This window comes from Cherax quadricarinatus, chromosome 53, assembly GCF_038502225.1.
Source record: "Cherax quadricarinatus isolate ZL_2023a chromosome 53, ASM3850222v1, whole genome shotgun sequence".
Taxonomy (NCBI): domain Eukaryota; kingdom Metazoa; phylum Arthropoda; class Malacostraca; order Decapoda; family Parastacidae; genus Cherax; species Cherax quadricarinatus.
Genome location: NC_091344.1, coordinates 20,286,403 through 20,307,258, shown reverse-complemented (window position 1 = coordinate 20,307,258; position 20,856 = coordinate 20,286,403). Strand labels below are relative to the sequence as shown.

General features: G+C 40.2%; 1 protein-coding gene across 1 annotated transcript; it reads right to left on the bottom strand.

The window, feature by feature from the left end:
• Window positions 1-7,240: 7,240 nt before the first annotated feature.
• On the bottom strand, window positions 7,241-19,380 carry mats (MOB kinase activator-like 1). Its single transcript, XM_070096422.1, has 4 exons — window positions 19,193-19,380; window positions 18,328-18,555; window positions 14,493-14,656; window positions 7,241-13,032 (listed from the first exon to the last, which is right to left on the bottom strand). The coding sequence occupies exons 1-4, from the start codon at window positions 19,287-19,289 to the stop codon at window positions 12,955-12,957; spliced, it is 567 nt and encodes a 188-aa protein (XP_069952523.1). The 5' UTR covers window positions 19,290-19,380; the 3' UTR covers window positions 7,241-12,954.
• Window positions 19,381-20,856: the final 1,476 nt, after the last annotated feature.

Genomic DNA, 20,856 nt, shown 5'->3' with positions numbered 1-20,856 from the left:
TATAAATGGAAGGATTGCGGAGATCATGAGGGCGTACATAGTAGCGCAGGCAATGGGCATCACGGCGATCGGATAAGGATGGAACGTTCGTTTCTGCATAGAGGCTTTCGACAGGGGAAGAGCGAAAAGCACCAAGGCATAAACGTAATCCTTGGTGATGAATGGGGTTAAGGCTAGAGAGAGTAGCAGGAGATGCCGCTGAATAGATCTGGTCACCATAATCAAGTTTCGATAAAATAAGGGTGGAATGTAGGTGAAGGAGGGTTCGACGATCAGCTCCCCACGAAAGATGAGCAAGGGTTTTAAGAAGGTTCAGCCGGCTGTGACAAGTTGCCTTCAGAGAGGTAATGTGAGGTTTCCAGGATAACCTACGATCAAAGAGGAGGCCCAGAAACTTGACTGTATCACGTTCAGGGATACGGGAGCCATAGAGGTACAAAGGATGATCGGAGATGACAGAGCGTCTAGTGAAAGTGATTTGGTGGGTTTTAGTGCTGGAAAATTTAAACCCATGTGTGGTGGCCCAATTGGAAACACGGTCGACTGCATGTTGGAGAGAAACTGTAAGGTGACAGTCAGCGCCTGCACAGGCAATAGCGAAGTCATCAACATAGAGTGATGACCAAATATTTGATGGAAGACTAGAGGCCAAATCATTAATAGCAAGGAGAAAAAGTGTTGTGCTCAGAACACATCCCTGGGGGACACCTTCAGCTTGGATAAAGTCCGGGGAGAGCACATTATTAACCCGAACACGGAAATGCCTGTCAGTTAAAAAGTTCTTAAGGAAGGATGGTAGATTGCCTCGAAGGCCTAAGGAGTGGGCTTGGGCTAAAATATTATACCTCCAAGTTGTGTCATATGCCTTCTCAAGGTCAAAAAATATGGCAATAACTGAGTGGTTATTCGCAAAGGCATTACGAACATACGTATCCAAGCGCAGTAAGGGGTCTATGGTAGAACGTCCCTTACGAAAGCCATATTGACGAGTGGAGAGACTGTTGTGTGTCTCTAAATACCATACTAAACGTCTATTTACTAGACGTTCCATTACTTTGCAAACTGCACTGGTAAGAGCAATGGGACGATAGTGGGAGGTTTCATGTCCCGTAGTGCCTGGTTTGCGGAAAGGGAGAACAATGGCGGATTTCCACAGCTGTGGAAGAACTCCTTGTGACCAAATAAGATTGTAAAGGCGTAATAGGACTGCAAGGGCTGACTGATGTAAATGTTGTAGCATACGAATATGAATGTCGTCGGGCCCAGCTGCCGATGATCGACAAGCTGAGAGTGTTGCCTCCAGTTCTTGAAGTGTAAAAGGCACATTATACTGTTCTTCTCTGAGAGAAGAAAAGTCCAAGGGTGCTAACTCTCTGGCAGACTTTGAGGAAAGAAATGAGGGGCATAGATGGAGTCCCTGAGAAATACGGACCAGATGATTGCCAATTTCATTGGCAACATCTAGTGGGTTTGCTATATCAACACCGGCAACCACTATGCAGAACAGGAGCCGGGTCAGGAGAATATTTACCACTCAGTTTTCGTACTTTTTTCCAGACTGCACTCATAGAGGAAGCAGAGGTGATGGTGGAGACATAATCTCGCCAGCAAGTGCGTTTAGCGTCACGGATGACACGGCGAGCGATCGCACGCTTCTGTTTAAAATCAAGGAGTCACTCTGTGGTTCTATTGTACCGGTACCTGCCCCATGCAGCGTGTTTCAAACGTACTGCACGAGCACAAGCAGGAGACCACCAAGGCACGCATTTCTGAGAATGCCTGACCGAAGTTTGGGGTATAGAATGAGAAGCTGCGGTGAAAATGGAGGACGAGAAGAGGTGTAAAAGCTCATCGATGGAGGACGAAGAAGGAACCTCTTTAAAAACAGTTAGGTGTGAGTAAAGGTTCCAATTTGCCCGATTAAATTGCCAGCGTGGGGTGCGAAGAGGTGGCGAATATGAAGGGGAAGTAAGAATGATTGGGAAATGATCACTGTCATGTAAGTCCGGGAGAACAGACCAAGTGAAGTCTAATGCGGCGGAGGAAGAGCAGATTGAGAGATCGATGCAAGAGAGAGTATGAGTCCGAGGATCAAAATGGGTGTGAGTACCTGTATTTAAAACATGGAGGGGGTGGGTGGCAAGAAAAGCCTCTAACTGAATTCCACGGGAATCACAGTGAGACCCCCCCAGAGGAAATGGTGGGCATTAAAATCACCAAGTAACAGAATCGGTGGCGGTAATGACGAAACAAGGAAGGCAAAATCCGGAATAGATAATGCCCGAGAAGAAGAGAGATATAAAGAACAGAGCGTATACCACCTATGTAAGTGGATACGGGCTGCTGTGTAATGCAGCAAAGTATGAACAAATAGCTGATGGTACGGAATATCAGTGCAGAGAAGAAGGGCACTTTCATTAAAGGTCCCATCAGGAAAAGGATCTGAAGAATACAATAAATTATAGCCTGAGATGTGAGAAATAACAGCAGAGTGTAATTTTGGTTCCTGTAAGCAAACACCAACAGGGGCAAACTGGGAGAGTAACATCTGAAGCTCACCCCGATTACCCATGAGGCCGAGTATATTCCACTGTAAATAGGCCATGATTGGCAATGATAAAGATACTTGAAATCCGCAGGTAAGGGTTCCTACGGACTAGAAGGGTTAGAAAAGTCCACATGCGGAGGCAGTGGAAAATGTTCAAGCAGCGAAGGAACGGTGCGCTGTGAAGAAAGGAGTTGCGCAGATGGAGCAGAGGAGAGAGAAAGAGCGGAAGGTGGATCAGTGTCCATTGATGGTTTGGTCTCTGCAATATATTCAGAGATTGCTTCAAGTGTTTCGGAATTCAGAGATGTCGTATGGGAGACAATATTGGGAATGGTAGGGGGAGGATGAGTAAAGATTGGAACTGTATTGGACTGTACCAAGGTAGGGGGGGGCGAAAGGGTGGAGGGAACTGGAGAAGCGTGGCAGGGGACAGAGGAGGCAGGAACCTGGGAGGTGGCAGAAGAGGAAGAAACTTGGGAGGGAACAGGGGAGGAAGGTACATTACGAGGAGGAGGGTGAACCTCTGCACTTGTAACTGAGCCAGTGAGAGGGGAAGAACTAGGGACAGAGACAGGGAGGGTAAAATGAGGAGGTGGAAGATGGGTAGGAGGTGTTACCGGACCTTTTCTTGACTTTTGAGAAGTAGAGGGACGATTGGGAGGAGGTGTCGTACGAGGTCTCGTCGATACTGAGGCTTGTGAGAGAGAACTCGAAGAAGCGAGATTAGACTGAGGCGTTGAAGTAGGGACGTCTGAGCCGAGGACAGCAAAAGGATTAGATACAGAAGCGCTAGTATACAGATTATACAGGAGTGAGAGAGTAACCACAGAGGTGGGTGTAGAAGATGGGATACCAGAAGTGGGGGGACGTTTTGAAACACGGGAATAAGAAACACATGGGAGTCTCCCTTGGAGGCGGAGATGAGAAACTGCCATGGCATAAGGGAGACCTTCTGTCTCTTTGAGGTAACGGATTTCCCGCTCGTTTAAATAGACCTGACAACGGCGAGAGTACGAAGGGTGAGCCTCATGACAGTTAAGGCAAGAGGGAGATCGATTGCAAGACGTATTAGAATGGTCATCGGCACCACAGACTGGGCATTCGGCGATAGATCTGCAATATTTCGCTGGATGGCCAAATCGCCAGCAATTTCTACACTGTTGTGGTGTAGGGATCACCTTTCGAACTTGTAACCGATGTCCTGCTATATAAACTGAGGATGGGAGTTCTCGGCTGTCAAAAGTTAAACGAGCCACATTGCTAGGGTATCGTCTCCGCCCACGGGCAGGAAGAACGTAAGTGTCTACCTTGAGGATTGGGAGATCTTGGAGTTCCAGCTGTTCTAGAATGTCAGTGCCACATGTCTGGAAATTTCGTTGAACTATGGTATGGGGCAGAATGACGGTACCACTACAAGAATTGAGGGAATGATGTTTTTCAAGAGTGACAGGAACAGTATCGATATGGGAAAGACGAGAGAGCTCATGAGCCTGGGTAGCATTCTGTACGGTAATGATGCGCGTACCGCTCTTAAGAGCATGAAAAGAAATATCTTTACCAACATGGCGTAGGAGTGCCTTGCCAATACTATGGTCAGAAAGATAGGCAGTAGAGGAAGTTGGTCGTAAAGTGAAGAATTTAGTCCACTGTTCAGTCTGAAACTGAGCGTGGAAAGGTAGTAAAGGACGTGTCGATCGTTTCTGAGAAGAACGAGAAGGTGGAGAAGTATCATCAGCAGGTAATTGTCGTTGGCGTTTAGGCGTGGGACCAGAGTTGGTCCGACGTGGAACGGGTCGGCGATTTGAAAATTGCCGCACCGTAGAGGGAGAGGCCGGAAGCATAGTCAGAGGAGAGCGAAGGTCCGATAAATCGAAAGAGTCAGTCGAGGCCTCAGTACCTGAAGCGGGTGAGGAAACAGCACCGGCAATAGGTACAGAGACATGAGGAATGTCTGAAGAGTGGTCCAAAGACGAGGCGGGGTCAGAACGGGGTGCGGTATCAAGAAGGGGCCCGGGGGTACCAGGTTCATGGACTAGGGCTGCCATGGTTAGGTTACTTCTTTCTTTTTGTTTTTAAGAAAAAAAAAGAAAGAAGAAAAGAAAATAAAAATAAAAAAAAGAAAAAAAAAGGGGGGACCGGGGAGGGATAGGTCCTAGGAGGAATGAAAGGGCCAGAAATCTCCCTCCGCGCCCAAGAGGACCTCAGCACCGCAAGTAGCGCAGATGCAGCATGGAACCCGTGCCATACCCTACCCATCATGCTAGTAAACTAACAATCCGGGATAGCAACCTCACATCTGCCGAGCTACCTCGGTGGACAAAAGAGAGGGCGGCCGGATATCCGCCACAAAGCATACCTCCTTCGGCCACCACCCCCGGAATCCGAAAGGTGGCTTCCAGAGATACACTCGTCGCCCGGAAGACACCCAAAGCTACTCTGGGATACCGGAGAGGGATCGGGACATCCCTAGGCGATCCAGATTCCACGGCAAACTACGCCACCGCTAAGAACCTCAACGGAATGGGATGGACCCCGGTATCCTTTCCTCTACCTAGGAACTAGCGTGCCTGTGGGAGAAATCCCAAAGGACAAAAAGAGGAAGGGCAAAAGGGAGGGGTGGGGAGGGGGAGGAGGAAAGGAAAAAGGGGAGGATGGGATAGGGGAGGGGAGATTGGGGGGTAATTAGGTTCGGTCTGAGGAAGAAGACCGATAGGTCTAATTCCTCAGACCAAGAGCCTCTTCACCACGCCAAGGAGCCCCCCTTGAAGAGGTTCACTTTCGTAGGGAGTGATTTCTGTGTGCAGATTTGGGACAATTCCTTCCAAGATTTTCCAAGTGTAGATTATGATATCTCTCTCCCTCCTGCGTTCCAACGAGTACAAGTCAAGTGCTTCCAAGCGTTCCCAGTAGTTAAGGTGCTTGACAGAACTTATACATGCAGTAAAGGATCTCTGTACACTCTCTAGATCTGCAATTTCACCTGCTTTGAATGGAGATGTTAATGTACAGCAGTATTCCAGCCTAGAGAGAACAAGTGATTTGAAAAGGATCATCATGGGCTTGGCATCTCTCGTTTTGAAAGTTCTCATTATCCATCCTATCATTTTCTTTGCACATGCGATCGTGGCACTGTTGTGATCCTTGAAAGTAAGATCCTCAGACATTGCTACTCCCAGGTCCCTTACATTATTTTTCCACTCTATTGTGAAGTTCATTTCATTTTAATCACAAGAGAGCACTAAACCTGAAGGGGTCAAATACCACCTGGGAAATAAGAGGCATTCAGGTTTGAGCTAAGAAGTTAGTCCAGTTCCTTGACTTACTAGCCCTTCACCAGCATCAAGGCATCTTCCTTGAGAAAGATGGTTGTGAGGTGATTTGGACATAAAGAATATTATTATAATCAAAATGAAGCACTAAATCTACAAGGGTTATACAGCACAGTTGGACATATAGAGCATGAAGCAAAATAGGATTAGGAGGGTATGTAAGTCTGCATTGGAGGGAAGGTGGTGGTATGGGTGGCCCCAGGAAAGGTTGAAGGGAAATCTAACAGGCTTGTATGAGCTCACTGGATAATAGTGCATGGAGGCAAGAGATTTCTTGAGATATGCTGTTGAGTGGAAGCAAGGTAACATTCATAAGGGATTTAGAGAAACCAGTTAGCCAGACTCAGTTGCTGGAGGAGGCAAGTACAATGCCCACACTCTGAAAAAGGAGTAAGGATGTTGCAGTTTGAAGGGCTATCTGAATTATGATGTCAGCACACCTCTGGCAAGAGGATGATGGTGAATGCATTTTCTCTTTTTCGGGTCACTCAACCTGGGAGGGAGACAGCTGGTGCGTTAATAATGTATAGCATTATTACTGTATTTAGTACAAGGTTTAACCCCCACAGGGGTCATATAGTACCTTGGGAATAGGAAGTAATCAGTTTTGATCCAAGGAAAGAAGAGGTCAAATTCCTTGGATCAATAGCCCCTTGCTAGCATCATTGTACCTTCCTTGAGAGGCCATGTTGGACCATCCTGATGTGTACAATCATATAGTATTGTATAAGCAATAACAGTCACAAATGCTGATGTAGGTCTCAAACCAGCATTTGTTAACTTTTTCCTTCTATTAAACCTGATGACCTCCCATTATGCAATACTGAATGGCCCTTATGGATCTAGTACCTCCCACAGGCTCTAAAAATACATAATGCAATCCAATAGAATTATGCTATTTCATCTTTTCTAGATTTCACTGCTTTTGTGAAAATTTACAAATAGCTGCTCTCCTTTGGAAAGCCCCTTTCAATGCACATGCACACATGCTTACTATGCGCATGCAGCATGCACGCACTTGCGTGCACAGATTTTTTAACTTAACTTTATTTTTGCTGCAACCTTGACTTTTCTCCTTAATTCATATAAGGCTACCCTTCACTCTTATCCATATCATTACCACTCAGTGCTGCAAAATTCATTTGGGTTTAACGCTGCTTTGCAAATAATAATTTTGTTTGTATACAGATTACATAAATGTTGCTTAACACGGGCCTAGTTGTTTTCATGTACGTAATAGTGATTACATTCTGTGAATGGATAGTACCAGGGTTTTATTGTTACTGTACATAAATCAAAAGCCGAGAACAGTAATGCACCAAAATACAGCATGATATTGAAAGGGCAACAATAAAATAGGAAGTAAAGATAAAAATATGTATTACAACTTAATTACAAGACTAAAAATTCTTGCTATATTTAAAGAGGAATTTTTCAGTTCATTTTACTGAAATACATGATTCATATAAAAATTTAAATCTGAACCCAATCAAATATTGCATTTTTATAGGAACTGGTAGCTCACTTTATTATAAAAACAAACACAAGTATTACAAACTTTTAGGTCATTCAGTTGTTTTAGGCCCTTAAATGTAACTTCATAATTGGTAATATCTACTAATGCCATCAACTTGTATTAATTTAAAAGCTATGTAATTACACCATTTTCATGTAAACATTTAATATAAGCATTTTTATTCCATTCAAGGCTCCTGCACATTTATAAAAGCATCACTAGAGAGTGTTCCAATAAACTTTTAATTTAGTCAACTTTTAAAGTTGCAGTGACTTGAGGCATCAATAATAAACATGCTTCTCATATAGGCAATTCATTCAAGAGCTAAAAGCACCTCCAAGACTAAATAAACTGCTGTACATTCTTGCAAACGCATGTACGTACATGTATGTGTATAAGTACGTACATTGTGTGTGTGCATGCGCGCAAGTGTGAGTGCGCGTGTACTCACCTAATTGTGGTTGCAGGGGTTGAGACTCAGCTCCTGGCCCTGCCTGTGAGTGTGTGTGTGTGTGTGTGTGTGTGTGTGTGTGTGTGTGTGTGTGTGTGTGTGTGTGTCAATACACACACCTACTTTTCATGGAAAATAAGGGAAAAATTTATTTGTGTGTCATAATCTTAATTTTTAATATATATATGGTATATAAATATGTACAAAGAAAAAATATTTTAAGATTAATAATCTTCTGGGTCAGCCATAAAGACAAAACTTAATAAAAAGAAAAACTATGTATACTGGACCACTGTAAATGAACACAACACAAATATCATGCCCAACAAAATATTGATACTGAAACCAGTTCCTTATCTATCATTTCCACAAATGCAAACATGCTCCAAATCAGAGATTCTAAAATAACTTTTCCATTAATGTGTAAAAAATCTTATTACACCTTACTAATGTGATATAAGCAAATTTTATTTTATTAAATCATTATACCACCAATATGAATATAATAGTACTTAAAAAAAATTAAGTTGCTTTTGCCCCCCAAAAATCTACCATTTATAAGCAGCACAATCTATCGGATTATGTACGTTGTACACACCTATATATTATTTTGCTCTGTTCTCGCTAGCAATTTTCATTAATTTAAAGGGATTGATCGCATGTGTACAAGATATCCTGGGAGAACTTGCCAGTTTCAAAAACACTCAATACTTTGATCTCTTAGAAGTGATTTCTCATTTTAAAATAAGCAAAGTTACAGTGGAATTCCGGTTTTCGTATGTACCGGATATCGGACGTTTCGGATTTAGAACCCATTTTTGGGTGAAATTTTGTTCTGGATGTTGGACCTCGATCCGGAAATCGTACATATCAGACACGTCTGCCTGCCCAGAAATGCCGTCAGTCTGGCTTTGTCATTGGTTGAGTGAGCATCCATCCGAAACATTTTTGCAATTTTTGTGCTTGTTTATTGATTGCGACTGTGAAATAAGCCACCATGGGCCCAAAGAAAGTTCAAGTGCCAACCCTTTGGTAAAGGGCTGAGAGGGGAGCATGTGCCTTGTTCAGTGATTCTACAATATGTACAATACTAAAGCAGCAGGAATCGATAAAGGCTATAGTGCCAGCCAATGATAAAGTGTAGCAAGTTAAGCGATTAAGCAAAAGAAAAAGGACACCACAAAACTTAACTCCTCCAATGTTGTTAGAGGTATATAGGGCCATTGACAACATACGCCGCCTGCATATCTTCCACCACCCTAAATCAATGCCAACATCTCCTCCACTATACGTGCGGCTTATGCTGTCAGTGGCCCTGATAAACCAAACACCACCACCACTCCTCACATACGTAATGACATATTTTATTCATTCTAGAGTATATATCATGTTTCTATGTTATTAATATTGTTTATGTCATATTAGATGAATTACGATGGATAAATAAGCCGTAGAGTTGATATTGGCGTCATATTTAAGTCTCCAAACAATACTCTCTCCTCCCTCTCCCCTTCTAGCCATTTTCTATATGCCAACAAGTCTTCAATAAAGGTAAAAATGATGTTAAATGTTCATTTATCCATTTCATTAGTGTTTTATAATTATTTCTCATTGTTTTCTGTATGTAAAACTATAGCTAATCTTTAAAATATGTATTTTTTGTTAATATTTTTGGGTGTCTGAAACAGATTAATTGTATTTACATTAATTCTTTTGGGAAATATTACTTCAGTTTTCATATGTTTCGGATTTAGAATGGCCTTCTGGAATGGATTAAGTACGAAAACTGGAGTTCCACTGTACTTAGCAAACAAGACAGATGCGAGAGGTGAAGATGTTCTGCCATGCCAATATTACAAGTCTGGGATAAAGCTGATACCATAAATCTGTGCTTTGCATTCATTCTTAACAGATTTGTGCTTTGATCTTGTCAGGTTTTAGACAAACTTGTTTAATAAGCCATCCCATACTTCTTGTATCATATTTATATATACATATAAATTGATATGATATGTCTATCCAAGCCATACTCATCATGGAAGCTCTAGAAATGGCTGGCAGTTCATTGTAAGCATTTTATTCAACAGGACTCCAATTGTAACCCCTTCTCCTGCATACATAACTAAAGTGAAAAAGAGAAACTTACAATTTTTTTTTTTTTTGGGGGGGGGGGGGGCCCCCACCCTGCTTTGGTGGGATGCGGCCGGTTTGTTGAAAGACGACGACGATTCCAATTGTACCAAAATGTGTTTTGCAGCTTTTACACTAAGTTTAACAAAGAATACATGTTATGTAGTACCATAATTTTAAATAAGTTACTGTGGATTAATTCACACCAAAAAACTCAGTGAGCCAAAAATAACTTTGCTTCCAATAAGAAACAACCTTTAAATAAATGTGAGTCAAGAAACTACTTTCCTGACTTTTAAGCACCAAAGAAACAATAATTCCTTATTTTTAATACTGGGCATCATACACATCCATGCCATTTCTCAATGTACCTTGTATCAGAACACTTTATTAATTCCAGTAAGGCCCTTTTTCTACAAAAAATAAGCTAAATAACTGCATTAGCTTATTATCACACCCAATTCTACACCTATATTATCTGACCAATCTAACTGCTCTCTGGCCCACTTGTACACATCAGTTAATCACAACAGTTCCTAGCACTAGTAGTGGGCATTTCTTGAAATGAGGACTTCATATAATGGAATTTCATCCATCAGGTGAATGAATTCAAACTGATCCACAGTACCAGTATTCCTCAAGGCATACTGGTATTGATACTACTCTTCTCCTACCTTGATGCTGGAGAGGGGCTATCATCCAAGAAATACATCTATCCTCCCTTCTGTTAGATCGAACCCGACTGCCTCCCAATACCCAAGGAGATGTATGACTCGCAAGTTTACCACTCCTCCATGAATATAATTATAATACAATATCCCAATCAAGGGGAAGCCTTGATGCTGAAGGGCTCATTGCAAACAACTGGACCTACCCTTTCCTCCTCAGACTAAACCTCATTGCCTTCAAGTCCCTAAGCACTGTATGACCCTTACTGGTATAACACTCGTCCACTAATGTAATAATACCATACAGTACAAATAATCACGTAAATACGTTCTGGGTTACAACATAATTTACCATATTGTTGCCATGTCATTAAAGTTTAAAAACTGACCACAAGTACATTTACACATCACATTTAAATTTATATAAGCTTATCAAGGGTAATTCTACAAAGGGCACATGACTAGTATTGTGCTTCTTTCAAATTTATTCATTAACTGACTTCTTTAAGGAACAAGGTAAGTGTATACCATTTCATAATTTTCCTTTTACAAAGGACCACTATCTGTATAAATTTAATAAAGAGGAAGCAAATATCTAACATACAAATCTAAAAGTTTACTAAACATTACTTCTGATATGTAAATACATGCTCAGTAATTACTATAACATATTTATACCATGAACAAGGAGACAATATAAACAAAAGGAGTGAAAATATAAAACAAATTACTAAAACCTAATTAGACTTCCCCACCAAGGTCTGAAGAATCTGTACCCAACTACTGTTACTGCAAATAATATAAATTAGATTGCTGTGTACTACAAGGTACTGACACCAATGCAAAATTAACCATGCATATACAATACTCTAAAATAATGTACTAAAAAATTTGAATATTATTTCTTTACAGCTATACTAAACACTAAGGATAATTTATCAAAGATAAGTACATTTCTTGCCCCAGCTTTATTGCTTTCAAATAGTGGGCTCTAAAAAATCAGTGGCTAAGTGGAACTATTATACATTTTAAAATACTTGTAATTATGCAAACTCCAAAATAAATTTCTCTACCTAAACAAATTAAAAACTTAGATTAGCTAACCAAATGTAAAAACTCATTATACCATATTAGTATAATAAAATTATGTAAAGAAAAATATAACCTTCAGGGAAAAATAAACTATGTAAATTAGTGTCTACATGGTCTGGAAACCAAAGAGCATCCTGCAAGCACAGAACAATTTAAGAAAGATTACCACACGAGTACAAGACAATCAGGCAAGTGGGAGGAAATTTAAAGTTAAAATATTTGTTGCAGAAATTTCAATGGGGAATGAAAATGTTTGCGAGTCTTATTCATGTGTACAATAATATGCAAAAAGCAAAACTTACTTCTCCTTCCTTTTCTCTTTCAAGGTTTAATACTAACTCTCTTTGTAAGCAATTGCAGACAGCATTATATTTTTAAGAACAAATAAAAGCTGCTGAATCTTTGTTGCATTTGTCCAATTACATATACAATTTCATTGTTTTTTCTGCAATGTCTCGCTATCAGTGGTCATTTCGGAATGTCCAGAACGTATATTGCTACTTAAAGAAAAGCAGCTAAGATCAAATGTATTCTCCTCTTGCCTTCTAGCAACCAATAAGGACCATCCCATCTTTCATACAGTAACTGGTCCATAATCATGGAAAGGTCTGTTTACAGGCAATCTTACCCTTTCTTAAAAGAAATAACAAACAAGATCATTCTATATCAAACAATAACATTCTGGTCTCGGTAAGTACAACAAGCAGACTTTAGGAGCACACACAAGTGAGGTATATCCACACATGTTTATGCCCATAAATTTACTAGGCATAAGTCTGTCATCATACAAAAACAACGAATGTCAATTTACACTTACGACTACAATAAATTAGTAACTTTTCAACTCCTCACATACAATGATTAGTTTCTCATATTTTGCAATGGGAATATCCCACAAGTTGACTTTAATCACTTTCTGAAACTACGATGACATAATGAGAATTTTAAAAATAGGGTTTAGCTATTAGTCTGAAGTGACCCATCTCCTACTTGAAGAATTGGGATATTCTTATTAAATGTACCAAATCAATGTTTTATTTGGCCATAATACAGAACCATATATGGTTAAATCCACGAGCCTCTTCCCTGAGAACATAATCAATACGTGAGAGCTTTTCCCCATTGTCTGTGATAACCCAAATTAGGATGATACACAGATCTCTCCTCTTCTTCCCTTTGCCTAAACACTTATGGAAGCTGGATAGTTTTTACACTTGGAATCATCGATCTTTGGCTGCCAGTTTGTCAATCAGCTCCTGAAGTGGTGCAAGTTCTTTCCGCTCTATCAACTGGAATTCCTGAAAATATAATTCATAATTATTTTTATGTCAAGATAGAAATATTCTAGCTAGCATTTTGGTTTTAACTTCTAGTTAAAGTGATTAAAATAGTAATAACACCTTTATTCTGGAAAAAAATTAATAGGCAGTAGCTGTACAAGATTTTAAGGGAAGAAACCCACTTTAAAAATGTGATAAAAAAATATGTAAAAAATTTGAGAAATAGAGTAAATTCTTAATTCAATGGACTAACAGGGAAGAGGTAAGTGGCCTGCAATGGCAGCTGTGGTGGATAGACATGAGAATGTTTTGTTCTTATAGTAAAATTCTATAACCAATGGATTTTGACTTTTTTTTTTTTTCAAAATCAATCAACCCAGCAAATTTTTCCCATATTTTCCAAGTGGAGGGGAGGAGGGGTAGGGGTCATCCTAGGAAAGGATGGAGGGAGGGGGTAAAAGAGGTTTTGTGTGTAAGGGCCCTGGACATGCAGCACATGCGAGTGTTAGATAGGAGACAAATGGTCTTCGGGACCTGATGAGATCTTGAAGTGTGAGCAGAGTAATATTTTGTGAAGGGATTTAGGGAAACCGGTTAGCTGGACTCGAGTCCTGGAGGTGGGAAGTACAATGCCTGTACTTTAAAGGAGGGGTTTGGGATATTGGCTGTTGGGAGTGACATCTTAACTGTCATATCTGGATGCCTCTGCAAAGACAGTGATACTGTGTGAATGATGGTGAAAGTGTTCAATGATGGTGAGCGAGTGTTTCTTTTTTGGGTCACCCTCCCTCGGTGGGAGACAGCCGATGCGTAAAAAAAAAAAAAAAAACCCAAGTCTGTCACATTGAGGATGGAATAAAAATAGGATGACTTGGAGGCTGTAAAATCTGTGGTGGAGGGAAGGTGGGGTAGAGGTTGGTATAGGAAAGACTGGAGGGAGAGTGTAAATGTTTCGTGTGTATGTATATCCTCCTTTTATGTATATATCCTCTTTTCTCTGAAACTGGTTACATTCACTATAAATTCTTATTACTGTATAACCAAAATTTTCCGGTAATCATTTCCAAAATTTTTAGGAAAATTGGTTCAAATTCTATAACCAATGCAGTAGCTGCAGGCAGAGATGGGTGGTTGGGCAGGGTCACTGAGAAGTCTGTTTTGGTCGCCATGCAAAATATTCACCGAAACTGGTGGGGTGTGTATAATAGGAGGCAGGGTTTAACTTACCTTATTCTGCTTTGAACTGCCTTCAAGATCTGTGACTTAACTGGTGACAAGTGATCATGACTTAAGATTACTGCAATCTCTTAAAGTTTGCTTTTAATAATGCTAATAATGACATTACCTAAGAAACAAAAAGTAGTGGATAATTGCCAGAGAGAGTACATTATTGTCATACTTCAATCTTGGTTGTGAATCAAATGTTTTCTCAATCCATATTTAAAATAATTTATGATACATAACTATTTTAATTTCACCTGGACAAAAAATATGAAGTGTTTGAAAGAGGTGTTAAGATGGGCTTCTTCACCCAACTGTACTACTTCAGAGAAGTGCTGATGATAAATGTGTGCATACACTCGGAAGAGGCGCTTCAGTATTGTCTTAGCATTACTCTGGAAGTTCCTTGGAAAAGGTACACCTGTTGAAAAAAGTGAATTAAAATACATACAATTATACAAAAATCATTTAAAAGAGAATTAACTTTTAATGTAAATTCATAAATAAATTAATGTAGGAAAAGAGAATTTACAGTTAAACCCTGGTACTGTATTCTACTTTTATGAGAAAAGGTTTCTTCTCGCAGAAGAGTTACTCATGGAAGTTTCACTTTCCCTCAATGCCCAAGATGGCCAGCTTCCTAAGATAAAACTGTTGAAACACACCAGAACACACATTTTCATAGAATACATTCCAATTTATGAATGTTATTATGCATGTGTATTTTGCCTATTTTCAAGTAAAATATATAGCACAGAAATGTATTGTACACAGGTCATTTCTCACCAATGCAAGGGGCAGGGTGACCCAAAGAAAAAAAAAAAATTCCAGTCCTTTTAGTAGCTATCCCTTTTTCCTAGCATTTTAGCCACTGTTGCAGCCCCCTACCAAACTAGTGGTTAAATGGTTAACCTGCCGGCTGGCAGTACCACTGGGTACGTCATCAAACCCAATGTGGGGACTGCTGAGCCGGCCTTAGGGCAGTAAGTACCTGAACACCTCACGGTACACATCTACTGGCCTTAGAGCAGTAGTTACCAGAACACCTAATGGTATACATCTACTGGCCTTAGCAGCATTAAGTACCTGAACACCTCACGGTACACATCTACTGGCTTTAGAAGCAGTAGGTACCTGAACACCTCACGGTACACATCTACTGGCTTTAGAAGCAGTAGGTACCTGAACACCTCACGGTACACATCTACTGGCTTTAGAAGCAGTAAGTACCTGAACACCTCACGGTACGCATCGAAGCAGTAGTTACCAGAACACCTAATGGTACATATCTACTGGCAGTAGAGAGTATTTTACGGGCTTCTACTGATTTTAGAAGAGCCGCTCACCGCAGCTCACTGAGTCTGATGGCCTCAGTTACTTGACGGCCACACTCAGTGAGCTTGCAGCATGGTGTTCTGCTAGTAATTCATTGGACCACCTTGCGGTGTGTCAATTGGTCTTGAAGGCGGTAGATAGTACTCACCAGACCATCTTACGGTGTACTTCTACCGGCCTTAGAGAGTATTTACAGGACGACCAGTGATGTCTGCGAACTCACCGCCTATGCTGGTCAACTGTGGGCTGGAGTCATCTGATTCTGTTTTAGTGGGACATTACATGAAGAAAAGGTTGGAGTGTTACACTGAACTGAGCTAGGACCATAGTGTGACACTTAGGGAAGTATGATGGAGTGAAATATTGAGATATGCTACAGGACCGTAGTGGAACACTGAGAAGAAAAGGGTGTCGTGTGACACTGAAGATGGCCTGGTTGTAGTGTACATTGAATAGTATCATGTGACTGGCCTCTCGAAAGACGCTATGTTGATAGTGAGTGTGTCGCAGAGATAAGGGTGTCAAGTGTGACACAGTCGTGAAAGGGTGTGGATGACGCAAAGGGTGTCGTGTGACACGGAGAGCTGGAGGGTCTGGTGACACAGAGAAAAGGGTGTCAAGGGACACAGTTGTGAAGGAGCGTCATCACACGGCGAAAAGGGTGTCGAGTGACGCGGTGGAGAAGGAGCGTCACAACTCGAATAAGTGTCATGTGGGACACAGAGCATCATTATAAGTGTCGTGTGAGACACGGAGTTGATCATAATTTATTATTATACAAATGTTATTTATAATTTATTATTTTAGCATAGTCAGACTTGAGTCCTGGAAATGGGAAGTACAATGCCTGCACTTTAAAGGAGGGGTTTGGGATATTGGCAGTTTGGAGGGATATGTTGTGTATCTTTATATGTGTATGCTTCTAGACTGTTGTATTCTGAGCACCTCTGCAAAAACAGTGATAATGTGCAAGTGTGGTGAAAGTGTTGAATGATGATGAAAGTATTTTCTTTTTGGGGATTTTCTTTCTTTTTTGGGTCACCCTGCCTCGGTGGGAGACGGCCGACTTGTTGGAGAAAAAAAAAAAAAAAAAAAAAAAAAGATATATATATATTATTATTTCAAGATGCTAATAATTTATTATTGTAACCTGTATATATATTTTAAATACCTCTAGACCAAAGATTGTTTTCATATTATATTAAAGATTCACGTGTGGTGTGAATATAATGCAGAGAATTCGTAGTTTGGAAGTTAGGAGGAGGTGCGGGATTACCAAAACTGTTGTCCAGAGGGCTGAGGAAGGGTTGTTGAGGTGGTTCGGACATGTAGAGAGAATGGAGCGAAACAGAATAACTTCAAGAGTGTATCAGTCTGTAGTGGAAGGAAGGCGGGGTAGGGGTCGGCCTAGGAAAGGTTGGAGAGAGGGGTAAAGGAGGTTTTGTGTGCGAGGGGCTTGGACTTCCAGCAGGCATGCGTGAGCGCGTTTGATAGGAGTGAATGGAGACAAATGGTTTTTAATACTTGACGTGCTGTTGGAGTGTGAGCAAAGTAACATTTATGAAGGGGTTCAGGGAAACCGGCAGGCTGGACTTGAGTCCTGGAGATGGGAAGTACAGTGCCTGCACTCTGAAGGAGGGGTGTAAATGTTACAGTTTAAAAACTGTAGTGTAAAGCACCCTTCTGGCAAGACAGTGATGGAGTGAATGATGGTGAAAGTTTTTCTTTTTCGGGCCACCCTGCCTTGGTGGGAATCGGCCAGTGTGATAATAAAAAAAAATAATAAAATTAAAGATTCATTTATTTTAACGTGTATTTATATATCCCGAACTCTTTATTACAAAATGAGTAAAACTACCATCTTAAAAAAATCATTTTTTTTTGTAATAGCCACCATTCATGACATGTATGTTTATGGAGAAAAGAAACATTATGTGAGTAAGAACTACTGTACTATATTGTATGTATGTGCTGTATAAAGTTGCATGAAATAAAGGTACCATAGCCAATACCTAATTTTAAATAGAATTTTATTATTACATTCATGCAAAGGGAGTGCTAAACCTGAAGAGGTCATACAGAACTTGGGAGACTAGGAGGCAATAAGGTTCCATTCAAGGAAGGGGAATTCAGATTCAATTCCTTGAAACAAAAGCCCTTCACAAGCATCAAGGAACTAGCCTTGAGGGGAGCTTAAGAAGCTATAAGATTTACTTGCCATTCTTACATGTTTACACATGTACATACACTAAATGATAAAGAAATGTAGTAGTAAAATAATCTAATAAATTCATTTTAAGCCAAAAAATAGTTTTCTTCATATTTCAGTGTTGTTTGCAACATTTTCTTACATATTTGAAATATGAACTATAATGGAAACATGTCAGCAAAACAAGAAACTACATTTCATTTGATCCACTTCCTATTTTATATAACTAAATCTTTTTCTTACACTCGAATTTAAAGATTAACAGCTATTCTTATGACTAATTTTCAAGCCTAGTCCTATTTAAGGTATACTACCACCTGCCACCATCCCCTAGAATGCAACTCACAAAAATCAAATAACATCTGGGTACCTATTTACTCGTAGGTGAATAGAGACAACAGTTGTAAGTAAACATGCCTAATGACCCCATTCAACCTAACATCAAACCCAAGTCCTTAGACTGAGTTGAAAGCCCTACTACTGAGCCACCTGTGTTTCCATTAAATAAAAAATTGAAGAACATTCTATTCAATTTTTAAGAACCTTACCAATCTTGGAAGGAAAGAGTGCCTCATCATCCAGTTGATCCTGTACCCAAGTCATCAGATAGTCAATATATTTGGGAGCAGAACACTTAATAGGCTTCTTCACAGTTTGCCCATCAGCCCAATGGTATTCATATTTAGGACCTGCAGACATCACAGGGCATGACTCCTCTGTGCACATTTCTGTTATTGTTCCATAAAGCATGTTGATCTGATTGAAGAAATCTACTGCTGAAATAATAAGAGCTTTTATGTAAAAACATGAGCACTAAATAGTAATTTTCTATATCTACAATGAAATGACATTATGAGAAAAGGTGATAATAATAATAACATAATAAATACTAAAATACAGAGGTCCCTTGAGTTACATTAGTCTCGAGTTATGATAATTTTGAGCTATGATTTACCCTCAAAGAAATTTAGTTTTGAGTTGCGATGAAAAATTTGAGATATAACATGTGTAACCAAGACCACCCCTCTGATTCAGCCTATGGACCAACAAGTGATTACAAATTTTGAAAAGATTTACAAAAAGATGATGTTTGCCAAGTGCTTTGAAGAGGTTTCAGGAGACAAAGCCATCAGCCTCAAGAAATTCTGGGTTCTTTCAGTTGTAATTTGAATATACTTTACCACTAAGCTAAGAGCTACAATCAGAGTAGTCAGGGCTAGCTTGAGGTTATGAAAGGACTAAGACAATAGAAGGAAAAGGCCTAATATATTATATAAACCTCATTAAGCATTTTTCATGCATTTATGGGTATTTACGTTTATACGTAAAATTTATAACTCTAGTCACTGTGTAGACCATGCACGATAATTCTCCACTCACTGATGTAGCTCACAATTACTTCTCCAAACTTACTGTTGACTGCCACCCACTCGTTGAGGTCCTCTCCCTCCGGCAGCATCACTGCCGAGCGAAGATTCCCAGAGCCAAGCGTTGCAGCTGCATGTTTCATCAAGTCATACTGGTGTGTGCCTTCAGGGATGTGTTTCTTAGGCTTGAATGTTTTGCTAGCTCGGCTTCCGCTGAGAAGCACAGATACCCACACATTAATTAATACAGTAATTAATAATTAGAAAACACAAATTTTAAATAAAATATACAATATGTATATAGTTATAATTAAAATAGCCAGAAAGTTTAAAAATCCATTGTGGCTAGCCACTTTTTTATAAACATCATATGCTGCAGAAAATTTTGAATCTCAAATAAATACTTATCCTTGATAAATGTGCTGATGTTATATATAGCAATTTTGGGCACTGAACACTAGAATGAAAGGATATCTGTGCGATGGAGATTAAAGTGAAGATATTTTTGTGGGATTGTCAGACAACCAAGTGGTTCACAAACTATTTCCTGACCCTGGAATGAGTTTGTCACTAATATTTGCATTAATGGACTCCCTGAAATGCCTTGCATTATAGGGGGCATTCCATAAAGTAGTTTATACAGTATATGTCAATTACCCTAATTGAATAATACAGTGGAACCTCAGTTTTCGTCATTAATTCGTTCCAGAAAGTCTGACGAAAACCGAATTCGACAAAAACTGAAGTAATATTTCCCATAAGAAATAATGTAAAAACCAATTAATCTGTTCCAGACACCCAAAAGTATTAACAAAAAATGCATTTTATAGAGAATAACTATAGTTTTACATACAGAAAACAATGAGAAATAAATATATAAAGGACTAATGAAATAGATAAATGAACATTTAATATTACTTTTGCCTTTATAGAAGACTCTTGTTGGCACATGGAAGACGTGAGGAGGGAAGAGGGAGGAGGATTATTATTATTAAAATCAAAAAGAAGCGCTAAGCCACAAGGGCTATACAACGCTGCAGGGCAGGAAGGAAGCGAGGGCATCAGGTGGCAAAAGGGAGATGGATGAGTAATAGGTTACGGATAACAGCGGGGCAGTGGATGGTGAAAGGGTAAAGGGCAGCAAGAGACTGAACTAGAAAGGGCCGAGGGGAGTGCGAAAGGTATCATCATCAGAGTTTGTGGAGTAAATCAGTCGTTGTCAAGAAGTCAATGAGAGAGTCAGGATTAAAGGAGGGTCCATCAGCAAGAAGGGAAGGTAAAAGAGTAGTAGAACGAAGACGACGTTGGAGGTAAATTCTGCGTGCTCATTGATAGAGGGGGCAGTCTAACAGAATGTGGCTAATCGATACTGGAACTTGACACTGCTCACAGAGAGGAACAGGGTGCCTCTCCATGAGATACCCATGAATAAGACGAGTGTGGCCAATGCGAAGGCGGGAGAGTGTGGTCTCCCAACCTTGGCACTGATGACAAGAAGACGGCCAGTAACCTATGCTCGGTTTAATAGAATGAAGTTTGTTACCGAGCAGAGTTGACCAATGTTGTTGCCAACGGGTGTGAAGGTGGGTAGCTATTGCAGCAAAATAGTCCAGAAATGGAACACCTCTATAGGAAATTGGTAGGTCATGTACTGCTGACCACGCAGCAGTGTCTGCCTGTTCATTGCCCTGTACATCGACATGACCAGAG

What these genes read in the sequence shown, in the direction of transcription:
- mats (XM_070096422.1), bottom strand. Translation starts at nt 19,289, where the DNA reads ATGAAACATGCAGCTGCAACGCTTGGCTCTGGGAATCTTCGCTCGGCA. An exon ending in CGAGTGGGTGGCAGTCAACA is followed by an intron (nt 18,556 to 19,192) that starts GTAAGTTTGGAG and finishes TTATTATTTCAG; the next exon opens with CAGTAGATTTCTTCAATCAG. An exon ending in ACTTCATATTTTTTGTCCAG is followed by an intron (nt 13,033 to 14,492) that starts GTGAAATTAAAA and finishes TTATATTTTCAG; the next exon opens with GAATTCCAGTTGATAGAGCG.